This window comes from Macrobrachium rosenbergii, chromosome 3 (genome assembly GCF_040412425.1).
Source record: "Macrobrachium rosenbergii isolate ZJJX-2024 chromosome 3, ASM4041242v1, whole genome shotgun sequence".
Taxonomy (NCBI): domain Eukaryota; kingdom Metazoa; phylum Arthropoda; class Malacostraca; order Decapoda; family Palaemonidae; genus Macrobrachium; species Macrobrachium rosenbergii.
Window position 1 is genome coordinate 25,602,500 of NC_089743.1, and position 12,355 is coordinate 25,614,854.

General features: G+C 43.7%; 1 protein-coding gene across 1 annotated transcript in view; it reads left to right on the forward strand.

Annotated features, from left to right (window-relative positions):
• LOC136853488 (sortilin-related receptor-like) overlaps positions 1-12,355 on the forward strand; it is a 159,341-nt gene that overhangs the window by 31,118 nt on the left and 115,868 nt on the right. Inside the window, exon 5 of the mRNA XM_067129110.1 lies at positions 4,165-4,320. Coding sequence (XP_066985211.1) covers positions 4,165-4,320 — 156 coding nt within the window. The remainder of the gene's footprint in view (positions 1-4,164; positions 4,321-12,355) is intronic.

The window sequence follows — 12,355 nt, forward strand, 5'->3', positions numbered from 1 at the left end:
TGGCTACCACAGGTGTCTTTTAGCTGTAGGTACCCCGTCATGCAGTTGGTGACCCGTTGCGAGCTGAGATGGCGACTTGGTAATCTCCCTGAGGGGTGTGTTGAGATACTGGAGTATCGCCAGAGCTGTCTTGTCTGACTCGAGGGCACCACCTTTTGATGTGTTTTCTCGGAGAAGCCTCCTTGCCGATTTGACAGCTGCTTCTGCCCTGCCATCAGACAGGGGCTACTGGGCTGACGACAGATGGTCCTTGACTCCCCATCTCCTGAAGAAGACCATCTCTTCATTGGCTAAGTTTGTACCTCCATCTGTCGATATTTGTTCTGGGGCTCCCCAACATGAAAAATAGGTTCGAAGGTGATTGCTTATTTTGTTAGACATGGCACCGTTGGGGAAGTGGGCTTCTTCTAACCAACAGTTAGTCTGTCTGCATATACCATGTATACGTTGCCTTCTGTCTGAAACATAGCTGTGACGACCTGCTGGAAGGGGTATTCTGCAGGGGGCATGAGCATCATTGCTTCAGGAGGCAGTGAAGGGGCGTGTTCATCACATGAGGTGCATTGGGCACAGCGATGCTGAAGGTCTCCTCCTATTCCTGGCCAGTATACTGACTGCCTGGCCCTTCTAAGCTTAGAGTCAAGGCCCTGGTGTCCTGCCTGTAGATTGGTGGCTACCTGCCAACATAAATCTTTGGGGATAACCAGACATATGTATCCTTGATCCACAGAATATGTTACCAGATCCTAGTTGATGGCTAGTTGATCCCAGACGCTGAAGAAGGGATGAAGGCAGGTGACTTCTGTTGGGGCCAGTTGCCTGCTGCTACTCTGGCTAGCAAAAGCTTATACACTGGGTCATTAGATGCGGCGCTCCTGACGCAGTCTTCATCCAATACGAAGGTGTCCTGTTCCATGGCGGCCACAGTTGCACGTGTTACTGCCACTTGGATGTCGTCCTCCAAGTCTGCATCAGAGGCTTCGTGGGACGATCTCATAGCTGGGTACCTTGAGAGAAAATCCGCTGCTGTATGTGGAACCTGAATTGGAGTGTCCGCTTTAGTATTATACATGTGTATAGGAATGCTTGAAACCATGTCAAAGGGTGCCAGTGTATGATGAGTCTCACGAAAACAGTGGGCGTTGAGGTGTTGGAAGTCCACTGTGCGGCAAGGCTGGCCTGTCTTCTTGGCTACCACAACCATCCTTGCACACCACTCCGTTGCATCCCCTGCTGGGACTGGTTCTATAACGCCCTCCCAGACGTCTTTGTCAAGTTGGGCCTTGACCTCATCTTCCCAGTGCTTAGGGATTGCTGCCCTTCATCACAGGTAAAGGTTCCCTGGTTGTGTTGAAGGTCGTAGAGGAAAAGTGATGTAACAGCCATTTTTCCAGTCTTAGGATGTTCTCCTCTACGGGTGGGATCGGTATAGTTGCTGGCTTTGTTGACTGAGGGGAGTTGGGTTGCAAGACTGCATCACTAGTGACATCAGCTGATGCAGCGACGGGGGGAGGGTAAGGGAAACTCGGTGGTACTATTCCCAGCTCCTTACAGGCATTCAATGACATAAAAAAGTTCTTGGCTGTAGGCACAAAGTAAACGTCCTGGTTTGTGCATTGCCCACCTATTTCAATAGTGCATGCCATTGATCCAAGGCATCTCACTCGAAGATTAGTTACGTCTCTCAGACCCGTTCAAGGTTGCAATTCCAGGGGTTTTATGTGCAGGCTTGAAAGCATTGTGGGTCTGGCAATGCAGATCTGCACTCCTGTGTCTGCTATGGCAAATGTGGACACTGACCTCCCCCTCCCATGGGAGACACAAACCTTGATTGTTGGATGGGGGGAGAGGTGATTCTCTGTAGTGATTACCACACTCGAGGCAAGCAGCGCCTTGTTCTCGCTCCTGAAGCATTTCTGGAAGTGCCCAAGCTTTTGGCACCCATGACATGTCATACTTTTTGCTGGGCACAACACTCGACCAGGGAAATGACGTCCCCTGCAGTTCCAGCATTTCTTTGCATCTGAATTGCTGCACAACTCCGCAACATCAGGCTCTACGTCATCACTGTCTGTGGTGTCATCACTTGAAGTGCTGGCTGATTCCCGCTCAACGACACGTGGGACACTTTCAACCTCTTGGTGCGCTGCTTCAAAATTACTACACAAAGCCTGAAGGGCATGCACGCTTAATATATCACACGTTTGAAACACATGCCTTTTTAACACAGGATCACTAAGACCTACCTTTATTTTATGTAGTAGCATGTATTCAGCTAAACACTTCCCACATTTGGGACACTGAAAATCACAGTTGGTGGCTTTTTTGAGCGCACCTTGAGAAATAATCGCTCACGGACTCCTCACACCCTTGGGCGAGAGCAAAAAATTCTGACCACTGCACTGCCTGATTCGAAAACCGTAATACGACGTTTCCGATGGCATCCAGAGCTGCGTCTGGGGCATGGGCATTCCATTTGGCATCCGAGTACTGAGTGCCCAGTGCATGTTGCAGTGCCGGAACACAGTCAAGCCTAATGTGCAGGACAGCATCCTGCGGCAGAAACTTGTTAAGGTGAATCCAACATGTCATCGAACGTCTCCAGGACCTGAATGCTGTGGAGAACATCACAGCATCAGATTTCTCTGGGGCAGCAGAGACAGGGACTTTGCCAGCACATGATCCAGAACCGGGAAGGGCATCCTGAATGGAATGGATGGCACATTACTGATCTGCAATTAATGTCTGTGCCTGCAACGCGGCCTGTGACAAGGCCTTGGGCATTGCAGGAGAGGCATGCCTCAGCGTGACCTGGGGTGGTCGACATATCAGGGGCATGACTTGGCTCGAAAACTCACTGCGCCGTGTTGGGTTTGCAGTGAGATTACGTTCTATAGTGACGTTTATTGTAAGAGAACAGAGAGCCGACTGACTCGCAGTAGTGTTGCAGGTTACCGCTCCTTATCAGTTGGCAGCACATTATCAAAACATATTGTACAGCCATATCTGTTTTTGTGGGGAAAATGGAGAATTTTTATTTTTTTTTTCAATACCTTCTCAAAACGGAGAGCCATTACCAATTAAACCCGTATGTTAGTACTGGCATTATATTACGTGATATTTTTATGAATGAAATTTTCATTTAATATTATTTTAGTATATATTACATGATATCTTTTAGTAATGAAAGTTTCATTTAATAGCTTGAATAAGCCTAAATCATTTTCACTTTCAGGAATGTGCTAGACCTGTGGCATGTAGGCTACAGTGCTTTTGCTATACTAGCAACAGCCTCTGGAACTTAAAATTCAAAATGATAAACATATACGTGAAATTTATTTTACTAAGAATATTACTTGGTTAAATACTTACCTTTGCCGTTGCTACCCTTATAGCAGAAATAGCAAAGTCCAAATGACACCAAAGCACCATTTGGCCATTTGGTGACGTTCTTGATGGCATGCACAAGATTCTGAAACAAGTTGTCCATATAACAATGCCTTGTCTTTTACTGTTTAGGTCTTCAACTTCTCCAAGTAACTCATGGGATTACACTCCTTGAACCATGATATTTTGTTATTTTGAATTTTTCAGGGCCCTTAAGAAACCTAGGACTAGCTTAACTACCCCCTTCCAAAAATAATTTTGTCGTAGTGTGACTGATGGGGTTATCATGAAACACATTTAATTTCTAGAACTATTTTTCATATAAGCCCAACAAACGTATATTGAGGACCCCTTTCCGTAAACCTTATTTATCTGTGTTTTGCAATCGGCTTGTACAAACTGAGGAGAATAGTTGTAATGTGCCTGGGACATTAGAGACTGTGAATGTAGGCCTAAAGTTATTGAGGGCTTTGTATGAATAACTTTGTTTGGTTTTAAAACTCAGTATTTGTTCACTATATTTTCATTCACAGAAACCAGTGTTTGTTTAGTAGTGCTGTATCTGTCATATCAATTGAGATAAATCCATATGCATAATTTTTTTGGTGCCCTGCTAAATTTAGTTTATTCTTGTTTCAGACTCCTTTTACTATGCATCAGAACAACTATATTTTCTGTTGAATGTTCAATTAGATCTGGTTGTAACTGTGAGCTTATACGTGCTATTGGTCCTAAAATAACCAGCGAATGCTCCAGCTTTTTGTATTCTTGTTTTAGTTTCCAATACAGGGTGTGGGCGAGGCAGTTTTTTGTGTGACATTGATAAGTGTATTGTAGAAAGTAGAAGATGTGATGGAAGCCAAGACTGCTGGGATAATTCTGATGAAGAGGATTGCTTCACTGCCACTATACAGAGTACTACTCTTGTGAAAGGTGGGCATGAAATTATGCACGATAAATCGTTAGATCTATCTTTATGTCTGTTGGTTTTATATGTTGCAGATTAGGTGGTGAATAGTGTTGTTAATAATGTACTATTTAGGACATAAATAATTACATGGGACTTTCTCTCAGGGAGTATTACTATTTTGTCAGTCAGCTCCTTTGAAAAGTACATGTACTGATTTTGAAATGATCTTGCTCTTGATCCATACCTATGAGGGGCTGAAAATCTGACTTAGTGGTATTGTTAAACTGTGTTTTGATGATAACGTCCGAATGTTAGGGATAAAGCATTATTTTTGTAATTACTTACAGAAATAGTAAAATATTAAACTTTCTGCATAATAATAATAATAATAATAATAATAATTATTATTATTATTATTATTATTATTATTCAGAAGATGAATAATAATAATGGGCCTGGAACAGGCCTACAAGGGCCATTGGCTTGAAATTAAAGCTTCCAAAGGGTATGGTGTTTATTTGAAATAAGTGATAAAAGATGTTAGGAAATACAAAAAGGTCAGTTATTGGTAAACAAATCAAGGAATTTATAAATAAATGGATAAAAATGCTAATAGGTTATTAAAAGTATAAAAAAGGGTTTTACAGTATTGGAGTAGTAATGCATTGCATCTTTGCTTGATCATTTGAAGTTCCCGTTGCACAATGTCCACAGGGAGAATGCTCCACAGCCCAACGGTGTGGGGAATAAAAGACCTCTGGAACTGAGAAGTTTGACACCCTTGGTGCTGCTGTTAAGCAAGTGTGGTTGTTCTTGGCAGGACAAGAGAATCACGGATCAGTTGATATCACAAGTTCTCTGTTAAGATTCAGCTTATGAAAAATTGCCAAACAAGAGGTAGTACACCCACCAAAGAAACCGATGTCACCTCGCCAAACCTTGCTGGGAGAGATCATGTCCTTCTTTCTCTGAACCGTAGCTGAAGTTCCAACTACCAATGCATAGTTACGATGGTTCGAATGAGAGGAGGAGGGAAATTACCAAATTCAGACAAAAAAGTGCAATAATGACTGAAATATATTTCAAGGAGAGAGAAAGAGAGAGAGAGAAATTTTATTCTTTTAAGAATTGTAATCGTATTTTATTTCGATATTAATTTTCTCTTTTAAGCACCGAGCATGTGGGGGTGGGGGTTAGGAGGATATTATGGTAAGGAGGTTAAAGGTGATGGGCAATGGGGTGATGTTAATGTAGGGCTTGACGAGATTCGCTTATCAACATATTTGAAGTGGCGATATTAATACCCTTATTGATAACAGTTAATATAAATTATTCCAATTCGCCATGAAGACATAGATATGTATCATTATAGCATTACTTATATCATCGTTCTGAATAGTTTTGAGGGAAAGTGGGGGGACCTGGTTTTCCAACGAGGGAGTTTGCGAATGAAATTGCGACACAGCCATGGACGATGCGTATCCCAAAAGCCAGTAGCTGAGTAGTTTTGACGGCTGGGGATTTGCAGCCTCTGTGTAACTTTATTAGCTGGTAAACACGACTATCTATATTACGGCAATCTCCACCATATTGTTGTCTTCTTAATCTATATAATATATACTTATATATGGCATTTTTTTGTAGAGATGGCGGCGGCAAACAAAGACAACTCTGTTGAGCATATAATTCAAAGAGGTCGGATCATTGGTGAGTGGGAGCGTGGTGTTCCAACACGAGATATTGCCGTGAGCGTTGGAGTGTCAACTCGCACAGTTCAAAGGTGGATATCAAGATGGCGGGAAGAGGGAACATTGGCAAATAGACCTAGGAGAGGACGCCCACGCATAACAACACGACAACAAGAGGAACAAATTATTGCAGCATCCATAGACGACCCCTGAAAACCTCAGTAACTATCACGCAAGAATTGCATCTCTGCGGTGCACTCCACAGACAACCAGACAGCGACTGAGGAGAGTGGGATCAGGTGCTATGTTCCGGTGGTCAAAGAGGAGTCAAAGGAATGGCATCGTGACACTCGTCTGGGCTTTGCTCTGCAACATGTTGTTTACGATATCGATGACTGGAAAAATGTAATCTTCAGTGATAAAACTTACTTTACATCGATAGTCCAGAGCAATGCACGTCTGGCGACGCATCGGCACAAGAGATACGATGCTAGTAATATTCGGGAGAGAGCTAGAGTGGGAGGTCGTCCTCGAAGTCGACCACGAGGTCGTCCTTATAGTCGACCACGAGGTCGTCCTCGAAGTCGACCTCGAGGTCGTCGAAGGCGTCCTCGAAGTCGACCACGAGGTCGTCCTTGAAGTCGACCACGAGGTCGTCCTCGAAGTCGACCTCGAGGTCGTCCTCGATGTTGTCCTTGAAATCGACCTCGAATTCGTTCTCGAGGTCGTCCTCGAGCCGTCCTCGAAGTCTCCTCGAGCTCATAATCGAAGTCGTCCTCGAAATCGACCTCGAGGTCGTCCTCGAAGTCAACCTCGAGGTCGTCCTTGATGTCGTCCTCGAAGTCTTCCTCGAGCTCATAATCGAAGTCATCCTCGAGGTCGTCCTCGAAGTCGACCTCGAGGTCATTCGAGGTCGACGACCTCGAAGTCCTCGAGCTCGTCCTCGAAGTCAACATCGAGGTCGTCCTTGATGTCGTCCTCGAAGTCTCCCTCGAGCTCATAATCGAAGTCATCATCGAGGTCGTCCTCGATGTCGTTCGAGGTCGACGACCTCGAAGTTGTCCTCGAGCTCGTTCTCGATGTTGTCCTCGAAGTCTTCCTCGAGCTTAATTAGTTCACCCATGTTGTGTAAAACCCTGAGTATAGGTGCAGTAGCACTCCACGACCCCGATAATGCAACACTTTAATGAGATTTGATGGCTGAACCGATAAGATCACTAACTGGTATTCTGATGTTTAAGGGTTCGAGCCTCGAGGGGGAAGGGTATTTTTCCAAAGTCGTCATTGGCAAAAGTTATGGTGATTATGGATATCAGTTTCCCTAATTTGAGAGTAAAAACCGTTGAAATATGCTGCATCAAATATAACCAAAAAGTAGCTTCGTTCTTTGCAAACTGAACGGAGAACAGAACCATAATAGCAGATGGTCGAACCGTCCCAAATAGCCACCACTCGAGACATAGTTATCAACAATAGTATGATTAATCTCAGGTGTTCTTAATCAGGGCGCTCGCTCCTCTATGGGATGTAAGGCTGATTCCTAGGGGACTTTCAGACGAACAAAATAACGCCAGAAGCCAGGAAATACCCGTAAAAATTTTGGTAACACTTCAACAGAAGTTGTGTGACAGGGATATTTTTATTTCTTCGCTACTGACGTCATTTTGTTGACTATCAGATGTAGTAACCATGTTTTCCCCCAGACACTTGCCCGTTTGTCTAGAAGGTGCCTAACGGGTGCGAGGATGAATATGAATAATTAAGACATATATATTTCTTTATATGCATATTACTTTTTTTCTCAAAACGAAAATAGTAATAACACTAGCTTTGTGAATGAAAAAAAAATTATCAACACACATCACATCGATTTTGTTTCTTAGCATTTCTTTAATATTTTTATTCCTATTTTCCAATTCTGAGGGTGCGATAACGGACTGCTGATTTGGAAAGGGTGCACACTAAAGGGAGAGAGAGAGAGAGAGAGCCCTTTTATTCTTTTAATAAATGTAATCGTGTATTGTTTTGAAAGTAATCACCAAGAAATTTCATGACCTTGTTTTATTTTAATTTCGTATCATATTTATAAGAAAAATCCATAAATATTGATGAAACTGGCTATTCATATCAATATTGTCCTAAACAGCCATTTAAGTACGTCCTGGTAGTTGGAACGCAAGACATCTTTCTGGGCAAAAAGGGCATTCTCTCTCCAGCCAGGTCTGGTGAGGCGACATCGGTTTCTTTGGTGGGTGTACTTGAAGCTTATAAATGCTATTCACAAAATTTATAAAAACCCTTGGCTGGTAGGGCTTTCATCCCTTTAATATTGCTCTTGATTAACGAAAGAGGATGAAGCAGAGTAGATGCTGTGTTCTTCATAAAATTGTAATAGTGTACAAGACTTTTTAGAGTCTTTCACTTTAAATGGACCTGGAGGCATTCAGCAGAAATATTTATCATGTAGACCTTGGGAGAAAAATTATAACAGGTTTTGATGAAGGAAAACCTATTTTTGGTAGCTTCTGTGAGTCCTCAAAGGAGTTAACACTCATGGTCCCCCCAGGGCTCCATAAGACAGACCAACCAGTTACAAAGACTTCAGTTATAGTTGATCTCGACTAGAATAGTACTTGTTGGGACAGTGATAGAATATATAGGACTCAGGACAGGAGGGCTCTATCTCCTGTCCTACAACGATTACCAAGGCTCTACACGTCTTACTCGCACAGATGTGACAATAACAGAAGTTGGCGCCATCTTCATTACATCCAGGTCTGTGCAAAATAAATGTTCACCCCCATCCCATCCCTCCTTGTCATGGAAAATGGGTAGCCACTGTGAGTCTTCAAGACTCACACTAGCTACCAAAAATAGGTTTTCCTACGTCAAAACCTGTTTTTTGATAGCGTAGCCGCTGCATTCTCAAAGGAGTTTACAAAAGAAATTGACAGGTGACAAAATGGCTTAGCTGTTGATAAATAAATCCCAACAACCCAATTAATTTTTGGTCCAAGGTATAGTCACAGGTTATTAACCATTTTCTTTATTCCAGATACCCATAGAGTTTGGCAATAAAGAACAGAAAACAATCCAAGAACAAATACAATATATAAATTATTCTTGTGGTTCGAAGCTGGCTTACCTAAGTATGTTGGGCCTGGCTGTGGGGTTATTGCACCTTCTCCAGCAATATCTCAGCCTGACCTCCACTCTCATGGCAATAGTGTCTCAGGAATTTTTTTTCAAGTGAAGTCATAGGTTATCAATAGTTTCTTTATTCTGGATACCCATGCGTGTCTGGCAATAAAGAACAGGAGACATGAACCTATAAATGTATTATCCATTGTGGTGTGGTTCTACTGTGACTTCCTAATTATGTCAGGTCTGGCTGCAGGATTATTGCGCCGTCACCAGTTCAGGAATACTGTCTCTAATAACCACTCCATACACTCGAAGACTTCTTCAAAGGAAATATTTCCAAAGAAAGTAAATGAACCAAGTCCGAGGGGGACAACTTAGTGCCACCCGGGTCAGCTTTTTTGATGGCCAGAGCAGGGGCATTCTTTACAGGCTCTGATCCAAGTCGTTGCAGTTGCCTGAGTTCATCGGCCAGTTGAGGTGTGGCAGAATCCTTACTCACACTCGTCTGCAGAGGACTGGGAAAGGGAGGAAGGTATTCTGGAGGGCATGGGAGGCTCGCAGGTTGAAATGTCTAGCTCAGGCATGGGTTGCGAGGCCGCACCTTTGAGGGAGCTTCCGCTGTGGTCAGAAGAATCCATCTCTCTTACCAGCAGTGGTAGCGGAGCCAAACTGGGCAAAGAGAGGGGATCCAAAGTGGGATCTCTTGAATGGAGACCTGGGGCGTGCTCTGGCACTGGCACTGGTATAGGATTTGGAGATTGCTCGCCGTTCAGGATGGATGGAGCTTAGCACCGCTCAGTGCACTCAAGTGGCACTGGCAGAGATTGAGAACCATTTTTGGGATCTCCAGGAGGGAGATCGATTGGGTGCCTTGGCACTGGCACTGGGCTCGGGCCTTGCACAATTGTGACGAGTTTACGTCTGTTAATGTTAGCTCCATAGGGAACCTTGTCTTTCCTTATGAGGGAAATTTGAGCACCAGAGTCATCAAATGCCTTGACCTGGCATGTGGGGTTGTTACCTAGAGGGGGTGCCACATATATGGGACCTTTGGCTGGAGGGCCCAAAGACTTAGAATTTGTAACTGCCAAAACAATGGCAGGTGTACTTGATTTATTAGGGCATTTTGCCCATTGGGCAGAGTGTCCATAAACTTTGCAAGCAGGACAATAACTCCTTTAATCTTTGCTTGGCACTGCCCCGTTGATGGCGGGGGGGAAGCAGGCCCTGTACTTTTCATCCAAGAGCCAGATGGGACTCGTTGGGGCATTGGCCCATTTGAGGACTTAGAAAGATTTTCTGGCTGAGCCTCAGCCTTGAAATGGCACTGTTCAGTGGGGTGCCCTATTCTCTTGCAGTATCCACACACTGGTTTCTTTGGGGCTTGCCCAGGTTTGAGAGGGTGCTGAGAGTTGGATGAGGCAGACGAAGAGGGATATAATTTTCTTCCATGGGAACTAAGGTGAGGATGATTGGTGTCCCAAGTGTCAGCCCAGCAACAGCACTCGACCACTGTCAATGGTGCCTTGTCGCAGAGATGGTTGGCGAGAGCTGGTGGGGCATAAAAGAAAAGTCCTCGAGCTGGATGAGTTGGAGGATGTCCTCCACACTAGTGGCTTTGAGAGATTCTAGCCATCATTTTAAGGTCTGGGTCTTTATAAAGATCCACCCGGACCAGGTTTGGCCTGACTCTTTGGGCATATTTCTCCACCTTTTCCTCCAACGGTAGGGAGTTATTTCAAAAGCTTATATAATGGCTTGGTGGACAAGGTCAAGATTTCCTTGATCCTCAGGGGGGGAGAGCATTAAATGCAATGGCGCCCTTTCCTTCAAGGTGCTGTCCCAGGATCAGAGACACTTCTTCAGTAGAGGGTTGATAGGTCATCAGGATCTTTTCAATATGGTCAAGCCAGGCTTCAGGCTCAGCTGCGTCCCATTTTCTTATGAGGGAACCTACACTGCTGAGGGTTGAATGAGGAGAGGGCGTTGGGGTGCTGCGCCCACTCTGAGCCGCCATTACAAGCTGATGAGAGCTTTCTTTCTCCCTCTCCTGTCTTTCTGCCTCTTCTCGTTTCTCCTGAGCTGTTCTTTCTGCCTCTCTTTCCGCCTTGGCACCGTCTACCCTCTCATGGACCCATTCCCTCAGGGCTTGTCCTGATAGTCCCATGTCCTTTCCAGCAGACATGTAGAATTGGAAGTCCTCGTTTTGTTGGGCTTTGGTTGTCGTAGACATCTTGAAATAATCCTTATATGGGCTTGAACCGTTAGAGAATCAAATATGCCTGAGAAGACTCAGGGCTGTTCGAGGGAACAGGCTCAGTATGTCTGAAGAGACTCAAGTATGTCTGAAAAGACTTAATCTCAGGTGTCTGAAACACTCAGTTGTTCAGAATGAACGAGAATTAATATGTCTGAATAAGACAAATCTCAGGGTGTCTGAAAAGACTGTTAAAATTGATATGTATGGATAAGACGAATCTGAAACACTCGATTGTTCAGAATGAATGAGAATAGATTTGTCTGAATAAGACAGTTAATCAGTATGTCTGAAAAGACTTGTTCATGGTGAATGAATTTTAATATGCGTCTCGAAAGACGTAACTGGATTTTATGTCACACACGGACTTAGCCGGCTGTAGCATGATTGTGCTAAATGAGCAATTTGCGGTCTCGTAAGACTCAAAGTTGTTCTAACGAACTGGAATAATCAGTCCCGAAAGGACTTGGATGTGTGTGAAATACACAAATATAAAGTCTCAAAAGGACTTGGATTTTATTTATTGAATGCAAGCCTTAAATAATCATTTGCAGAGAATTGTCAGAGCTGGCGGGATTAAAATAACAGGCTTACTTATGGGGTACCGCTTAATATGCTTTGAATTTCCTGGCTGACATAAACAGTCACAGTGCCCAAAGGAATGATTTATGCCGGCGGTGGCAGCAAATATTATAAAATTGCTCTGGGCAAATGGGAAGCGGTACTTCGAGAAATTCGCAGTTAAGTGTGAGAACGAATGATAATGCTAGCAGTTCAGCAAATAATATAAAATTGTATTGCTCTATAGGCAAATAGGAAAAATTCCTTCTAAATATACACAATTAGATGCGATAAATGATGTAGCTGGCTCCTCGACTAAGAGAGAGAGAGAGAGAAAATGCATAAAATGTGACGTGAAAGAAATGTGCTTATTTCAAAGCGCAAAATTAAAACTCGGTAGAATATGAT